This window comes from Anas platyrhynchos, chromosome 11, assembly GCF_047663525.1.
Source record: "Anas platyrhynchos isolate ZD024472 breed Pekin duck chromosome 11, IASCAAS_PekinDuck_T2T, whole genome shotgun sequence".
Classification (NCBI taxonomy): domain Eukaryota; kingdom Metazoa; phylum Chordata; class Aves; order Anseriformes; family Anatidae; genus Anas; species Anas platyrhynchos.
In genome coordinates this window covers 17,522,883-17,541,106 of record NC_092597.1, presented here as the reverse complement: position 1 = coordinate 17,541,106, position 18,224 = coordinate 17,522,883, and the positions used below count along the sequence as shown (strand labels likewise).

Genomic DNA, 18,224 nt, shown 5'->3' with positions numbered 1-18,224 from the left:
GACAGAGGGACCCAGCAGACTGAAGTGAGTGCATCTGCAGAGAGCTCCAGGCCTGTCACTTCGCATTGGCCTCGAAATTGAGTCCTTCACAGTGTTCCCAGAAGATGACAAATTGTGGCGTTCCACCCACCCTCCAGCCTGGGTACACTGGGATGTATTTTATAAAAATCACCTGAAAAAGAACTTTGCTCCACTGGGAGCAGCAGGCTATGTCAGTGGTAAAGGGATGTGCACAACCTCTAGGGATCAGTCCTGGGAATTGCACCACATGTGGATGGGACCAGGGAGAGCACAAAAGAGTTTCAAAGTTCAGCTCTTCAGCCACATCTCCACCTTCCATGGGGAGGACCTAGGAGCAGGTTGGTTCTCACATCTGAGGTCATTTGTTCTCTCTATCCATTCAAAAGCCCTCCCTTGGGGTATCTTGGTGGATTTTGTGATGGGTCTGGGTACTTGAAAGCATTGTCTAAGGAGCCTTGAAGAACCAGCTTTCACACCAGGGGTGTTCGGAATTAAAATTGTGAGGAAGACAGAGCAGAAATGCATGATTGTGAAGCCAGATTGTTTTTCTTACCTATGTTTACAGGAGAAAATAAATGCACATACCAAAGTAAATATGGGCAATCAAACCTTAATTTGCTGGAATCCCTCTTTGGACAATAACAGAGAAAAGGTCTCCATGCGTGCAGAGCACAGAGTTTTTAAGGTACCAAAAGTCAGGGAAAGCAGAGAGAGGAAAACCAGCTGAGAACACAGGGCTGTGCTGCTCTGAAGCTCAGCTGTAGCTCTGGTACATGGGTGATAACTAGTTGTTGGTTTGGCATGCATGGCATTTGTGTGAGCAGAGAAAAGTCCACTAGGAAATAGAAAAGCCTTATGACATTGCACAAAAGAGCACGGAGCAATCATCAGCACAGTGTTTTGCACAGACAGGATGAGGTTTGCAGGACACCATCACAGAGAAGACAAAAAATCCCACTACGGTGAGCTGGCCTAATGAAGTTCTCTGCAGTTCTCGCTTCCTGGGGGCCCTCCCATCCTTCCTGTGGCAATAGCAGCCAATTGTCCCATTGCAGAAAGCTCTCGGTGCTGTGGGTAAACAGCTTCTGCTGGGATTGTCTCGAGCAGCAGGATATCACCTGCAGTAGGGGTTGATCTAACATGGCTGAAGGAGAGAACCCAAGCAAGAGTGTGGATAGTCTCACAAGCTGCTTCTCCTCCTCCCCTGGGCTCTGTTTTTCCCTACTTGCTGTTTCCTGAAGTTTCTGTGGTGATGGGACCATAGCCCCAGCAGTCCTCTGAGACCTTTTCCCAGTATGGGCTTTTGTGCTGCACAGGGAATATCGGTTCCTTCACTGGCAATTAAACTCAGTGATAAGGCAATGTCCTGGCCTTGGAGAGGTGATAAGTCTCAGCAGAAACTTGATCACATTTTTCTTCCTCCCCAGCTCCTCTTGGCAACTGCCCATCACATACAGAAAATCTTTCCAATCAGATCAAGCCCACAGGTTAACCCTTTCTTAAGGTAGCTGATGGAAATCAGCCTCAAAGCCAGACATCCATGCTGTAATCAGAAATAAACCAGCCTTACACCAAGCACCAGGCAAGAAACCCCTGCTCTTTTCTTTGAAGAGCCCTTCCCTGCTGGCGGATGGCCCAGCCACAGATCCTTGCCCCAGTGTGCTTCCAACACTTTGCTCATCCCGGTCTCTCCTCCAGCAGAGGACGGGTGACAATGCCACTCTCTCCCTAGGGACGTTGCCATCCTGGGCTGATAGGGCAGTGCCAACAGGCACAAAGGGAGTGTGAGAGGCAAGGGGACAGAGCGAGCATAAATCACAGGAGATAAGACTGCAAAGGCATTCCTGACTCATCGAGTCAGTCCCCAGAGACTAGTGCAGGATTAGCTTCTGCACTAAGCCCGGGCGTTTTTATCTAGCTGCTTCCTGAACTTCTTTAATGACAGGCCCTCAGCAACCTACCTCTGGCAAATTATTCCATTGTCTAAATGATGTCCCTGCTGGAAAAAGTGTTTTGAGGTTGAACTTAAATTGCCTATTATTTCCTCTTCCATATTTTATGCACTTATCAGTCAGTCTTTCAGTTGCCTTTTCTCTAGGTCCCTGCATTAAGTTTCTTTAATCTAAGACAAGAGGTCACAGCCTGTAGTCTTTTAATCATCATTGTCACCTCTTTGGATTACCTTTAATTTATCAATGTCTTTGAAAAAAAAAAATGAGGAAGAAAATAGGAAGGAAGGAAGATCAGGATGACTTCAGAGGCATCCCAGAGGCTGTGGCTGTGTGCTGGGGTATCACAGAGCTCTGTTTGTAGGCATCTGCATGGATGTCTGAACTGCAAGCATGCCCAGGACTGAAAAGGAGTGAGAACAGTGGTTCAGGGATAAGACACACACCGATGTACCTGATGGACACCTGTGTGCATGTTTCACTGAGGGAATAACCAAGTGTGTAGCCCGAGAGCTCCACAAACTGATTTACGGTCACATTTCCTAGTCTCCCTTCACTCTGAGCATCGCACTGCCGCTGGAGCCGCCTTACCCTGTAGTAATCAGTGCTGTAGACATCTCTTGACATCCCAAAGTCTCCAATCTTCACCAGCAGGTTGGCTCCGACCAAGCAGTTCCTGGTGGCCAGGTCTCTGTGGACAAAGTGCTGGGAGGCAAGGTACACCATTCCAGAGGCGATCTGGCTAGCGATGTGGAGCATCTGGGATAGCCCTAGCTCCCCTTTGGCTTGTCGAGGCTGCCCGTCCACGAGGATCATAGCATCTGGGCCATGTGCCCTATAGGGAGGAAAAAGCAAAAAGCATAGGGTTGGGTCTCAAAAATGACCAGGAGATGGGGATCCCACACGGTCACTGGTGCTGCTGGGATGGGGACGAGCCCCCAGCTCAGCAGGGGGAGGATGCACACACAGCTCCAGTGGAAGAAAGAAAGGAAAGCTTAAGAGAACGGGAGGTTGGGTGAACATTTGTTGGTTGAGGATGTGCCATACATCCCTCTCCTATCTTTACTCTTCTGTCTTCAACCTCTTATGGCCTCAGGCTGCTGGGACAGCAGGCCCTTGAGGCACCATGGCCATCCTTCTCTCCGACAAGACCTGTGCAAAACTAATGGGTTTCCAGATACTTACATGTTCGCTCTAGTTAATTCTTACACTTTTGAAACCTTCTCAGATGTGCAGACATAACCCTCTTTTCTTCCACAGCCATCCCGTTCTTGTTGCCAACCCTTTTTATTAATCCCAAACACCCTCCTCAATTTCATCCAAACACATCACCAAACAATCTCCCCCCGTCAATACAAAAACAACCAGAGATCACATGAAAACTTTCAGGAGAACTCCAACAGCTTCATCCCTGGAAATTATCTTTTATACCCTAAGCTATCCCAGAGGTAACACAGGTGCTATAAACTGTGAAGGCACAGGTAGAGGTGCAGAGGTTAGACCTGGATGTCAGCAGAAGCAGAGAACATCCTGGGCAACAAAAGGAAATATTCTGCTGAACCAAGTGCATTGTAAATGCAGGACTTAAGGTCAGCCTCATCCCTGTCCTGTCCCCTTTTCTTATCCCCTCCCTCACTGAGTACCAAGCCTGTCTTGTCCTGCTCCCTCTGTGATGTCTCTTCCCCAGTGGAGCTCACCCTGCAGTGGACTCTGTGAAGGTGGAATAACAAAAGCCCTCATATTTAGGGAAAAGGAAGAGATTTTGCTGTGACCTTCCTCCTTGTGACTAAGACGCAGCACAGCATCTCCTCTGAGGCTTTCACACTGTTCTCTTTGAAATGGTTCTTGGAGTTTCACCCCTGCCACCAGCAGTAACTCCGCAGAGAGCTACCGAATTGAAATGCAGGTGCAAAACTTTCTCTCCTTCTCAATACAGGACTGAACAACCCCTGAGACCCAAACTGTTTCCCCTCCTCTGTCTCTGTTTCCTAATTGCTCTGTTGGGCTTATGGTGCACCAAGGAATTAGCATCCAGGCATTCAGGGTTCAACCAACAGTTGTTAAAATGCTGCCTTCAGCTACCTCCCACTGCTCTGCGCTCGGGTACACAGTTCCGAAGGTCCCCTCCTGGTTGCAGGACAGCTGGAAGAGGAGACAAACTCTAGAAATGAGTGCAGAAGGGCCAGGAGTGTTTTGGGAAGCCACAAGTGAGTGATGCTGCAGCGAGTGTGGCATGGGCAGGTAGGGAGCAGCACCGCAGGCTGCAGGGCTGGGGCTGCCCAGGGAAATTCAGAAGCTTTTGGGCATGGCGAGAGCAGCCATGTACTGGAAGGACTGATAAACACAAGGAGAGGCTGCAGAAATAGCTACTCAAAGGTTTTAAACAGCCTTTCCTGGGCTACAGTTTACCCCAGGAAATTACCTGGTGGTGACCACAGATATTGACAGCAGGTGAAGCTGAGCCAGGACTGAGCAGGTTAACTAAAAACCGCAAAGCAGGACAAAAATAGCTCCTAAAATTGTGCTGGACAGTTTATACCAGTTGTGCCTTGCAGTTACATCGTATTTAGCTGCAAATTATACCTGGTGTCATTGAGGGTAAATATTCCTTGGTGAGAAGTGACGAATATATTACTCTCTTATTACTGCTACCTTTTTCAAGTACATTAGTTGTCCCCAAAGAAGTCTGCATCTGAAGGGAACAGGTCACGTGTAAAAAATGGTCAGCCAATGCCTTTATTTCCCTGGTTCTTTTTACGCCCTACTATAACAGGAGATATCTGGATATGTCTTACAAAATCCATATTCCTCCCTCCATCCCTTTTTCCATCTCATGTATAGTCCAGAATAAAGAAGTATCAACACACTCATGAGATTAATAGGAGGGATTTTAGTGCATTTAGTTCCATCAAAAAATCTGCAGAGAATACGAGAGGGATCTGCCCATCTCTTCTTGGAGCAAGGGGTTTAATTCAGCTTCACATAAAGGTCGTAGGATTGGGTAGATCCCTGCCAAAGAATAGTGGTGTTTTGTTTTGTTTTTCTTTTAGGGTGTGATAGAGGCTTTTGTCAACGTGGGGAGGAAAATCACCTCTCTCTGTGCTCCCTCTGCTGCCAGGGCTCTTTCTGTCCCAAGGCAGTCTGACTGTGGGGCTGCTCCCCTGGAAGGACTGACACAAAAAGCTCAGAACTACACAATTTTTCAAACAAAAAATACTGTCTTAGGTAACAGCAAATGGCAACAACTTACTATAGATTGCAAAGAGGACTTGTAATGGCAACATGCACATATCCCCACAACAAATTTGCTGCTGCCACAGACAGAAACACAATAAAACCTAGAAAACAAGTGACTGAAGGAAAATGAGAAAGTGATGGGGATTTTCAGTGAGCAGTTGTTGCAGACCCTCCAGCACAGGCCTATGTGCTTGGGAGCCCCCAGACCACGTACACCAGCCCTAGGGATGCTGTGCTGCCTGCAGAGTAATGTCCGTATTTTTCCATGGCACGATTTTTCACAACAGGTTCCTGTTTCACTACCCATTTATTTATTTATTTGTTTTTTGTGCTTTTCTCCGGGAAGCTGGGTCTAAAGTCAGCCTCTTCCATTTTATAGCTTTTCCAATTTCTGCAGTTAAACTGGGAAGAGCTCACCGGAGTGTCTCTTACAGACACACCGTGCCCCTGGCTCCAATGCCTGGGGGCAGCTGTCTGCTATGGGCTAGGTGAATCATGCCACAATAAAACCTGCTACTCGCCAAGGGGTGCTCAGCACTCCCGCATCACCCACACTCACTGACCCCTCTTGCAGCTCTCATCCCCCTGAGCTTCCCACTAATGCTGCTGTGAGCAGAGCAGGTAGCTGACCTCACAAACAAAGCCCAAGATTTTATTTCCATATAGATGTGAAGATTCCCAGTACTGGGCCAAGACCTGGACATTTCCATGGCGGGGGTGGGATGTGGAGGTGTGGTGGTGTGTGGCTGCAGCACCAGCCTTAGGAGCACATCACTGTGTGGTCAATTAAATGAGGCAGTGGTAGCAGGCATGAGCTGTCCCTCAGAGACACTAGGAGAACCAGTTTCGGGCTGGTCTCTTTAGGAGGTCAATTAGAGCAGCGAAAGAGGCCATGCCTCAGCTGTAGTATCTACCTCCTCTAAGGAGAATAAGGCTGCTGCTTCTGCCAGGAAAAAAGATGGGTCAATTTTCTGCCTTCCCAGTGAAGGACTTGAGGAACGTGGCCTCTCACGCTCTGCTGTAGAGTGGCTTCCCTCGGTCACGAGGCTGAGGCTCTGACCTTAACACTGCATCGCCAGTCTGTACTATCCAGGGCATGACACAGGGAATGAGCTATAAACTTCTATTCGATCTACCCACTACTATGCCAAAATGAGGGGGAAAACCACTGCAAGGGTGTCCCCGGCCACTGCCCTGTGGGTGCTCCAAGGGATCTGCAGACAGCTTGGCTCCGCTTGTCAGAAGAAAGAAGAAGCATTTGGCGTCTTTCTCCATGGTTCTTGTGCTGAGAGTGGTTGCTTAGAAGTGAAAACCTCAGGAAATGATTTGTTTTCTTGTTTTCCTTGGTCAGAAACAGATTGTGATGATGAAAAAATAAATTCAGAGTGTATCCCAGCCCCAGATCTAGACCTGAGGTGCTCAAGCTTCTTGTTCCCACTGCAATCATGCTCCCACTTAACAGTCAAAGCAGGAAAATATCAAGGGTCCAATTTTCTAAATACTGGGAAATAAAACTACTAATTATTTCAAGAGGTAAGTACCACTCCACTTGCACGCAGGTTGCAGAGCGTAATTTCGGTATCAGGGGAGAACAACACCACAAACATTTCCCCACTGTTGTTCCCTGCCCCTCGCCACTGGTGGATTCAGGGCACACAAACCATCTGCCTCGTGCTGATGAGATGGCTGAATGATGGCTTGGGCGGGGGGAATCTAGCAATTTGTGTCTCTCTAGAGACAGGGAGGCAATTACGGTACTTGGTCTGGCCTTGCCAGGCATCTCGAGAAGCACGGTGCCACAGGTTAGGACATTTTGTCTGATAAGATCTAGGGCACGAGCACCAGGGATGGGCCGTGCAGTCACTGCCCGAGGCCCCTCCAAAATTTCTCATCACTTTTCTGAATACAGAAATAAGAATTATAAATCAGTAAATGCCCCGGACTGCAATCAGATCAAGGGCTCCGGAAAGTTTCTCTAGGGAGTATTTTGGTTGTGGTGCTATTGAAGTAGAAGCTGGGTAACATGGGGAGTCATGGCTGGTGACCTCCCAGCCTCGGGAGCTGTAGGGCATGGATACATGGGACCTTCACAGGGCAGAGAGGGACTGCAGCCCCACTTTCTGCACCTCCAGCCTTGCAGGGGTGGGAGAAGAACCATCTGGTTTCCACAGCTCACCTGGAGGACAAGCCTTGGGACTGCCCAAGAGGAAATGCTGGGGTAGGGCTATTAAAGCACCAGATCCAGGGAGGACCCCCATCTCCTTTGAACCACCCGCTCCCATTACCCAGCCCACCAACACCCAGATGACTGCGATCACTCCGGAGCACCCCATCCCCTGTCCCCCTTCGCACGTACCTCAGGAACTTGTTCAGGTCCCCGTGCTTCATGTACTCGAAGACCATGATGAGCGGGTCGCCGTCACCACACACGCCGTAAAACTTGACGATGTGCTCGTGCTGCAGGTTGGTGAGCAGCTCTGCCTCCCTCTGGAAATCCTTGCGGGCTGCCAAGGTGGGGTCTTTCAGCGCCTGAACGAAGGGACACAGACACGCATGGGGTGGGCTCAGGCAGGGCAAAGCCCGAACAAAGTGGCTGAGGCATCATAGAGGGGCTGATGGAAGGGGATAGGAACCACTGCCACCACCAGACGTACTGGGAGGGTGGGCAGTGGATGCTGGTGGCACCACCTCAGCATTTTGTTCATGTATTTACCAGCCCAGCGGGTTCCCCGGCTCATTTCCCAGGAAGCAGCAAACATGCCTCAGAGGGTAATAGCTTCCAATTATTCCCAGCTTGGGCAGGATTCGTACTGGTGACCTAGGGGTGAATGGCTTCATATCTCATTATTATTAAATTCCTGAGCCAGCCAGTCCTTGCTATCCGTCTTTTACTTTGAAATAGCTGACTATACTACCTTTATTCAGAAGATGGATTTGCCTGGCTGTGCAGTTATTGTGTGGATTTTTCAAACCGCCTCTGAAGAAGGACACTGTCAAGTATTTTCTCATAATTTTTAAAATCATGTTTTTATTCCCTGCTGTTTATAACAGCTCCCCTGGCAGACCGATGCTGAAATAGGTATCCTTATGGAGAATATCTCATCTTCCACATTTGAGTGCACCAGATTGCCATCGCAGGGTAGGTTGCAGGCTCCGGGCTGTGTGCTCCAGCCCAGCACTGTAGGGCTGCTTTGAAGATGCTGTTGTGGGTGCAGCTGGTGATTGAGGAGGGTTGCACATGCTTGGGGGCTGTCTTGTCCGTGCATTATTGGGCAGTTTCATAGGAGAGCTGGTTTGAAAGCAGCTTGTTGTCATCTCAGGATACCAAGGGAGGGCTCTGTCGTGAGCACTTAGCAAAAAGTTGAAGTCCAGAATGTTTGACGAGATGGGACAGCCATGAAAATCAGCTGTCTTCACAAACATTTAAGGAAATGAAGAAGCAGCTGTAGCTTTGAGTCAAAGAATCTCAGTTATATTCCCTCCATCCTCCACTATTCAGCACCAGGTTGGGCTTTAACCATGCAGCACGATGGGAGTCAAAAAAGACTTAAGGCAGCTTGTTCCAGTTTATCCCAGTTTCAATCTGAGTCCTCTCTCTGGGCAGCTTCGCCTGTAGCAGCCGGGGCCAGCAGGTTGCTCTCCTCTTACCTACACACACACACCTGCCCCTTTCCCCACACCTTGAATCTCCCCATGACAACAGGACAGGTGACATCAGCTGGCTCTAATTTATGAGCAAAAAGGGGTGCTGAGCATCCAAAAGCTGTGTCTGGAGGAACAGCCCAAGCACCCTGCTAAGGCACCTCAGGCTGGTCTCTGGCTCTGCTGAGATCAGTGCAACCCGCAGCAAAGCACTGCAGCTGCCTTTCCCCATCAAGCAGCTCACCTGTGAAGTTTTTACCTAAGCCTTAGGACACTCCTTCATCTCCTTCTTCTGCCCCCAACCTGCTAGACACATGGCATAATTTTATTTTAATTCTGTGTCCTCTGGGATAGCTTGACTAGAGATATTTAGATGGATGGTAGTTACACTGCGCAGATGGCAAAGCATCCATCCTTATCTCAGGCACCCAATTACTTTTAGTCATTTAATATCTTCATAATGTTGATGCTACCCTTTTTTTTTCTTTTTTTCTTTTTTCTTTTTTTCTTTTTCCTCCAGGAATACACTCCTCCTCCCTTATCACTATTTTCTCCATTTTTTTCCTGTAGTTGCACGTAATATTTCAGGTTGCAGTGAGTTCAGGTTTCCTCTCCTTCACACGCTACCATTTCCACGAGGCGTTAGGACTGTGACTTTGTAAATATCACACGGAATAAGGTATTAAAAAACATAGCTGAGGTTGCACAGCCAAGCATTTCGATGTGAAGCAAAACGAGCTGGAAGTGGTGGAACCAGGAGAGAAGATGAGGACAGGAGGAAGACGAGAGGAGGCAGAGGTCTCAGCGGAACCAGAGGCAGAAATATCTCTCCTAGAAGGGCTTGGGGTGAATTGAAATTTGTGCTTCCTTCGCAAGGTTGCTACAAATTATCAGGCAGTTCTCTCACTATCTGTAGGTTGCAGCTCTTGCCACCAATTGTCAGCTCTGATGACATTGCCTGGGAATTTCTTGCTCATGCGGGATCGGGGCCAGGTCTCCCCAAGTGCTGTGTGTTTGCTGCAGCAGCAGGGCTCAGCGTTGGTCTGGTACCTGCTGCCTGGAGCACTGGAAAAGCAGGTCAATAACTCCGTCCTCCGGCTAAGCCGACCGTTTCAGCTCAATTTCCCCAAGTCTCCATCTGCCCTCTGCAAAATGGGGATCGTACAACCCCAGCACTTGTCTGGGAGGCTGCGAAAGTGAGCACTCATCTAGGGAGCTCTCAGACACCGGAGTGAGCATGACAAAGGAGAAGCCCACAGAAAAAAGAAAAAATATGTGTTTGGAGAACATGCCCTGAATACCAGCCCTGCCAGCATTCCTGGTGCTTGACTCTGTAACCCCAACACTCTTTGCTGACTATACTTTTTGTGCACTTCTTAAGATGTTTTTAGAAGCAAGCTGAATAAAACAGGAAGCTTGTCCGTGCCATCACATCAAAACTCAGCTTATTTTCAGGGCTGCAATCTTTAAAACCGCTGCAGATCTGAGTCCATTGAGCCCAGTGAGGCATGCAGCCACTTTCTTTGCCCATGTCCTGGCCCTGGGAGGGAGCTCCAGACTCAGGGTTGTGGACTCGGTTGCCCTAAAAGCAGCAAAGCAGCACGTCCTGCAGCTGCCAGAGCTGCAGTGACCATGGAGGTAGCTCTCAGCCTCTGTTGGGAACATGAGATCTTCATGAAATGCAGCCAAATCTCAACTTTATACACAGAGCCTTTCTGTTTTTCTTTCTTCTTTCTCCTAAGACTGATAATGTGGTCCAAATTAGAAGGAATTCCCCCCACTCCACTCCCCCACCCTTCCCTAAGCTGGGAAAAAGCCAGATTGCAGGGCCCCACTCTGATTCTAGGTCTTTGTGACCTGGTAGGATGAAAGGCACTCTGGAGATGTAAGCTCGTAATAGCAATTAGCAGAAACAAGTTTGGATGTTGTTTCTGTCTACATGCAAATGAAACTGAGCAGAGACCTGAGAGACGGGATTGCATAAGGGACAGCTCTCACTGATAGGCAGATGCCAACCCTATAATCAGGCAATTAATCGTGTGGGTACCTGTGCTACCCTGGTCTTAACCAGTCTCTGAGGTGGAAGTTGTAACCTTGCAGTTCATGGGCAGAGCATGAGGGGACAAATTAGCCTAAAAAATAAATAAATAAAAGCAAAAAGGCTCAAGCTGTTGATGATTAAAACAACTCTTGGGCATTACTCTGTGTATTTGCTGCCTGGTGCCACCTGAGAGCAGAGCACACTCCTGCCATGGTCCCCTGCCCCAGAGCCATGCTGGTATGGCACAGCTCACGTGAAGAGCCCCACAAGGATGCAAAGAGCACAGAGAAAGTCAAACTGAACTAGTGCCAGCTCAAAATCACGAAGGGAAGAGCAATCTGTGGCCCCATAAACCCCACAAACTAAGCTGAGCTGGTTAATTCATCTTGCAGCAAAGCTGTCCCAGCAAACAGATCCCAGCAAGTCGGTTGATCGTGCTTAGCTTTCAGGTGCTTATTTTTCCTGGGGCCTCTTCATATCTTCTGTATGTTCCACAAAAAGCCAAAATCCCAGAAGAGAAGCTTCCCAGTCCCTCGCAGAGGGGAGTGGGCTCCACACCACGCTGCTGCAGCTGCACGGCACTGAAACCTCCCAGCCCAGCTCCAGCTCCGTGTCTCCCGGCCCCATCAGCAGGAAGAGGAGCTTTGGCATTGGCAAGAACAGACAATCTTGAAGCGAAACACTGAAACTTTGTGTGACTAAGTGGATTTACCACAACCTCCAGCATCAGATAAATCTCCGCCCCTGGCCCCCAGCCCTCCCCTGCCTCCCTTTCCCATGCAGGCTCATCTCTGCACTCTTCTGCCATTTGCCCTCGGGATTTACCTTCACTGCCACCAGCATTTTGTCATTGGTGGGGCTGAGGTTGTAACACTCGGCCAAGAACACCTTCCCAAAGGCACCTTCTCCCAGCTCCCTCTTCAAAACGATGTCTCTCCTCTTAATATGCTGGACATCTGTTGGAGGGAGGGGAAGGAAGAGGGAGAGGGTTGAGGGAAGAATGAATCAGGGTTAATTCAGGGAATGGAAAACAACTAATTCAATTTTCTAGCAAGCTGCAAAGGATCTGAAATTGCTTTGCAAAAATATCTACAAGGATCTTTTTACCCACCCACAGAATGCAGCCATCTCTGGGATGGAGCTAGTCTTATGCAAAACATCTGCGAGGAAAGTACTTGAGGTTTATCACGTCGTCACTGCAAGCTTGTAGCAGCCTAGTCCTCAGGGAGAGGAACCTTTGGAGTAAAATCTGCCACAAAGACCTGGATCTTTTCAGAAATAATTCATCTCCTGTGAGGCGTAGCAAAGGTCGCATACTTCTGATGCCAGGCCAGGTGAGATTAGGAGGTTGAGTTCCCAGAAGCCGTTGGATTTTGCATTTCAACAGTGATCAGTTTAAACCCAAACTCAAGCAGATTTCCGAGGCTGAATTTTGGCAAGTCAAAGAGTTCCCGAGAGGAAAAGAAGCACTGACCCCCCTGCACCTTAGGGCACTAGCAGGAGCTGGTTGGGAGCACCGAGCCCTGCCCTGTAGCAAGACCCTGACCCCGCAGCCATCTCCTGCGCAACCGTTCCCTCAGAAACCAGGTCACCACGGTATAAAGTCCCCGGCAGAACAGATGAACTCCAGCCATTAGTTTCCATGATCCTTTCCACTGACATTTAGGATGGCGAGGACTGACAGAAAATAGCAACTGAGGTTCCAGGAAGAATCAAAAGAGCAATAGCTATTCATTTAGCGGGGATACAGAAGCCTATAAAGATTGGTCTGTGCCAACTGTTCACACATCAGCTAACAGGGTTGTTCATAAGGCTGGATCCACCCAGGTATTAGGCATGTACAAGGGAAAACAACTACAGTGAGATCTCCATAAATGCAGGGCTGTGATTAAATGTCAGGGATTGCAGGGAGAGTTTGGGAGTCTCCATGCTCTCGTTTGGGGATGACACTAGGGCACGGCTACTTCCTGACAAAGCTCCAAACACCCTTCTAGCATTGCCCATATAACTCCTCTCAAAATATGAAGAAACATTTTTTTTTTTATCCTGAAATGAACTGTGAAGGCAGATAGAGATGAACAGCCACCACAGCACTGTCTGGAAGCATGATGTTCAAAACTTCATCCCTCTAAATCTCACTTTGCTGGAGCTAACTGCCTGCCTTTGAAGAGAGTTGTAGCACAGATCACCCGCAGCTTCAGCCTGATGGTCACAACAGGGCAGTGAGAGCTACACACTCTCCTCCAGTGCTTGGTGAGCAAAAAGATGCATTAGAGGTCTCTTCAAACCGTTTTATTAGATGGGATAATGCCCTCTTCCCATTCCCACCCTGAGGCTTTATCTTTGCTCTGAACCACCTTTGAAGCTTTTCCATCCCTTCCATGTGCCACAGGAGCTGTAGGAGTATGCACCCCTCAGCTCAGATGCATTTCCCTTGCAGCACTGGAGATGCAAGAGATGGAGGTGACCGTCAGCAAATTGGCTGCAGGGAGGCATCACTAACAGCACTCACAACCTGCCACCAGCTCCTGTCACCCAAGTTTGATGCAGTAGGCACTGACACCAGCCCAGGAGAGCAAATGCCTCACAGCAACCTAGGTAAAACTCAACGCATCAACAAGCCAATGGCTTGGAAGAGTAACATCCTAATAGCTTTCATACAATTAAGATTTCTCATTAGGAGCCCACAAGCAGGTTTAAGGAGCTGCCGTCTCTGGCTCTTTTGCTTGTTTGGGAAGATGGATGCAGCAAGATTGCATAAGCAATGGGCCTTGTAATGAACGATGCTTCTGTAGAGAATTCCCATCGACCTTTTCATTAATCGTTCAATAGACTGAAAACTGTTAGTAACCAATATTATTAATATTAGCAACATTAACGCAGAGGACGGGAGGCACATCCAAAATGACTTTGGTTTTAAATCCACAATGACAGCCAGAGAGAACAAATCACATGTGGACTTAGCTTTCTCCACCTGTTTCCACTGGGTGTTTAAGGAATACCTTGAGAAATCTGAAATATTACATATTGAAATGTCAAGTGATGCACTTAGGTGAGGAAAGTCCTAATCTAAGAAAAGCTCAAATGGCACAATTTACTTAATAGAGTAAGGAGAAGTGTTGTGGCTTTTGATGTTGGCTTTTTATTTGGTTTTTATTTTTTATTTTGTGTGTGTGTGTGTGTTTTTCCTCCCTCTTTCTCTGGGAAAGCATTTCTTTAGCACTCATCACTATAGTACCTAGTATTTACTGTATTGACAAACCGTGTATTTGCATTCTAGGACTCCCGATAAACAGCAATCAAGAAAGCTGCAGGGAAATGATCATGTATTAAGAGGAACCCAAGCATACTTAAAAAAAAAAAAAAAAAAATAGAATCCCAACAGCAATATAGAATTGCCCCTTTTGATGTGAGATAAAGTTAAAAAGGAAACTGTTGCAGAATAAGCAGTGATAGTATTGGAAATTATTAACACATCTAATAATTGGTAACATCATGAGAACTGAAGCAAACCTCTCTTTCTGAACTCCCTAGGGTCTTGCTCCAAATTTTCAGCTCCCAGTTTTACTTCCCAACAACGTATTAATAAATTATGAGACGTTTCTGAGAGCCAGTGTCCAGACTGTGTAATTATGTCTACATTATTAAAATAATATCCCATCTGTCTTCAAAACCTAGATTTCATAGCAAGTTGTTAGGGTCACCTGTGAAGCTTCAGGGAAAATGCGTATGAAGAATTTAAGGGGATATTGTGACAGAAGGAGATGAACCGAGGGAGAAATGCTGCTGAGGTAGCAGACTCATATAGCACTGCTGGATTTAAAGTAAACTTTGATGGTTATTTAAAAAAATAAAATAAAATAAAGCTCATGAAGTCAAGCAGTTAGACAGCAACTGGACAATCTTAGTGGAGAATGAGAAAACAGTTTTACTGATCGCAATTTCCCTCAACCTTGAACAGCCATAAATTTTGCTTCATAGCATTTTAGGCACAAATGGAATAATAAGTGAGTTACAATAAATTGCTTTTTCACATGCTATAGGCTTAAAATACTGAAGTTTACATCAAATTCTTCCATTAGCAGTGAGATCAGCGCTGTGATTAATCCTGCATTATTGTTAAATATGGGCTTGAAGCACAAAGCAGTGAAGAACCTCCCCAGCGCTGTCCGAGCGGCCGTGTTATTGCGCTAACCTTGCATCTACTCTGTGCTCGTCTGCCCTGGCTGTAACTCATAAAGAAGACCGAATAGCCATGAAAGACGCTGCGCTGCAAGGGCACCTGGGAGGCTCATCTGCATAAATCTGTTTACCTCCTCCTGGAGGAAGCTGAGCCCTGTCTGATAAACAGCTGGTGTTTATTTGTTTTAGGCAGGCATCGGTGCGCTAATCTGTCTCAGCTGTGTTGCGGTCAGCCCTGCTGACAAGGTGTATGCAAACTGTCTTCCCGTAAGTACCACTCTCTTATTTTCCTCCCCCCCGTACCATTAACTTATAAAAACAAGCCAACAAGACAGTTCAAAAGAAGAATCTATGCGGGAACCACAGCAAGACCCGACAGGAAAATAACCAGACTTGACAGCATGATGGGAATTCATTCAAGGCCGTGCTGTATCTACAGGAAGGATGTGAGCACACAACACTGAAGTAATTCCAGTTTAAAATGAAACATCTTGCGGTCCTTGTTTCAGGATTACTATGCTGCTGTCTGATACAGAAGGAGAGTAGGCAGATCCTCCACCTCCCTTCTTGTCCATCAAAGTTTAACACGTGGAGAACACGTTTCGAGCCCTTGCCTCTGCTGTAGTTGTGAATAACACATGAACCGCAGCAGCAAACAGCCGACCTGCAGCTGGTTGGGAATGCCTCACAACTTCGGTTCAATGATGCTAGCACGTGGGTAAGCAAGAAGGTTAGCAAGAGGGTAAATCTGGGATGCTGCACTTGCTTTTACAAATCATCTCCAGAGCAGAAAGCTTTCTGTTTCTCTCCAAGACTCAAGGCAGAAGGGTTGCGGCTTTGGATCTGCAATGGGATCTTGCCTAACCTCCTCTGAACCTCCTGCGGAATGGCTGACTTTATCTGTGCTTAAAGTGCATTCAGTCAGAAAAGCGGCTGTCTAAAAACAGCAGCTTCTTCCTCCCTGTATTTGTTCCCGTGTGTCTCTTAGTTGCATCTGCTCCCGTTCTTGACACAAACATATTCTACTTTACTAACCTTGCAGACCCAGCACAGCGAGGAATATAGGGGAGGAGAAAAGAGGGAACAAGATTAATTCTGCTTTCCTCCTCATACATCAATCTACCATGCCCTGATAGGTAGTTTCTGTACTAGCCCCTGGGAAGGAGCCTGGAAACGCCAGAACTTTTTCACTTATACGACTGATTCAATGACTCTTCACCCATGTTTTACACCGATATTGCAGAATCTCTCTTGCTTATGCCTTGTGTCAAGGCAGAAAGACCCCAGCTGAACTTCCAAATCCCAGGTAAAGCTTATAGAGCAGATGACAGATGGTGTGCAGTGAAAACACCCTTTTTCCAATAACAGCTACATTTCAATCACATGAGAACAAATTGGGAACTTGCTCGGGCCCATTTCATGAATCTAATTTTCCAATTATTGTCTCATTTTCAAATCAGTCCTGGGGGTCAGGCAAGGAAGAGAAGGGTTCAGTGATACAGCAAATTCTGCATTTGAGATTCCCATCACAGCCAGGGTCCTTAAAACCACAGTTTGATAATATTCTTGCAACCTGCATGCGCATGATGCAGTGTTTGGACACAGACGACTACAGTGGGAGGTAAATGGACAAATCAAACTCCAAATAGAGTAAACCATAAGCAGAGACAGTACCTAAGTCACAGCAAAATGCAAAACTACTTAAGCTGGATCATCTGTTCCAAATGGAACTAGATCTGAAATTAATTCCTTGCACCTCCTTTCAAACTCCTGAGCAGCAGTCTATCTGGGTGCTGTATTTCTAGTGGATTTCTTCTCCTTGGACTTTTAATTCACAAAAAACACGTAGTTCTCTGGAGAAACAGAGCAAACCTATGGAAGTCTTTTATTTTACTTTTGCAGCCCTCTTTACCAGCAGCTTTCTTTTCTATCCTAGAAATGACCAATATGAATTTTCTAACAGTTTCTTCTCCTTTACACTTGGCTCCATTTTCCCTGGAGATTGCTCCTTTCCTGCACCTCTCCATCATCAGCTCCTCCCTCCCTTAGCTTTGTCACTTCATGTCATTTATTCTTGCTTGACCTGGCTTCCCATTTCTTGCCTTTCTTGCCTGTCCAGTCTCTGTTTTAATACTAACTTCTTTCAGATGTGTTTTTAGGGTGTCCCAATTGGAGTCTGATCCTGGGCTCTTTGTGGTAATGGCCTTGATTTCCATAAGCTTCTAAAGCCTCATTTGCATCAACAACACTCTATAAATGATAACAACAATGACATTTTTCAGTAGCAGCTGAGTCATTTGCTGTAACAATTAATTTATGCCAAATAATTTTCTCTTTTTTTCCCTTTATACATAAGTTTTCCACAAAAAGGTAGCAAAGTTCTCAGTTAGTCAATATGATTCATTCACTTCTTGCCTGACACACTGCTAAAATAATTCTTATGAATAAATCCTGCATTGCTTTCCTGCTCCGTGACAATTAAAAGCAAATAAAACAAGCTCGCTATTTGCACTGGAAATTGTGTCATTAAGAGGTGTAACTACCAAACAGAGCGCCTTTCATGCCAGGCAGTCAATTGCAATCTCGATGTCAACCAAGTAGCTCGAAGAGTTACCCGATGTACCTGATCAGAGTAAAGTGTGCGGATCGGGTAGGACCAGATCAAAAAGCCTTGCCACTGGAGGGCTGATAAGTCATTCTCTCACAGACTTGTAGTGAAAGAGGATAATGCATAAGCTAGCTGCACAGAGTGTGGGTCTCCCTCCTGGCCTGGTGCAAATCCATCAAAGTCAAAGGACGATATTGATTTCAATTGCGGGCTGCTGTGAAGTACATGTAAACAAAGGGAGAATCAGTCCCACCTCATTTTAAAAAAATGGAGAAATAAAAAGGCTGTTTCTTATCTCCATATGGACTCTGAGTAGGTAGCCCTCCACTTCTGGTGGCTCCTCTCCCAGCTCTGACATGAGCAACCTTTGGGAAAAGGCCTGGGCACACATTTTGGCAGCTCGGCGTTGTGCCCAGGCACTGGTGCTTTGCCAAGTTCCCCTGTCAAGGCACGCTCCGAGGACTCAGGTTCAGAATAGTTGTGATTGTAAGCACCAAGCAGTTCTGCAAGTCCTGTCGAAAAGGCCCCAAAGCCATGGAGTTTT

The 18,224-nt window shown here is 46.9% G+C and overlaps 1 protein-coding gene across 6 annotated transcripts in view; it reads right to left on the bottom strand.

Moving 5' to 3' along the window:
• Positions 1 to 18,224, bottom strand: part of NTRK3 (neurotrophic receptor tyrosine kinase 3) — a 196,460-nt gene that overhangs the window by 31,957 nt on the left and 146,279 nt on the right. For all 6 annotated transcript variants that reach the window (XM_005017102.6, XM_005017103.6, XM_013097144.5 and 3 more), the window contains 3 exons: positions 11,716 to 11,846; positions 7,564 to 7,736; positions 2,562 to 2,805 (listed from right to left, as the gene is read on the bottom strand). In XM_005017102.6, the coding sequence (XP_005017159.1) occupies positions 2,562 to 2,805; positions 7,564 to 7,736; positions 11,716 to 11,846 (548 nt within the window). The remainder of the gene's footprint in view (positions 1 to 2,561; positions 2,806 to 7,563; positions 7,737 to 11,715; positions 11,847 to 18,224) is intronic.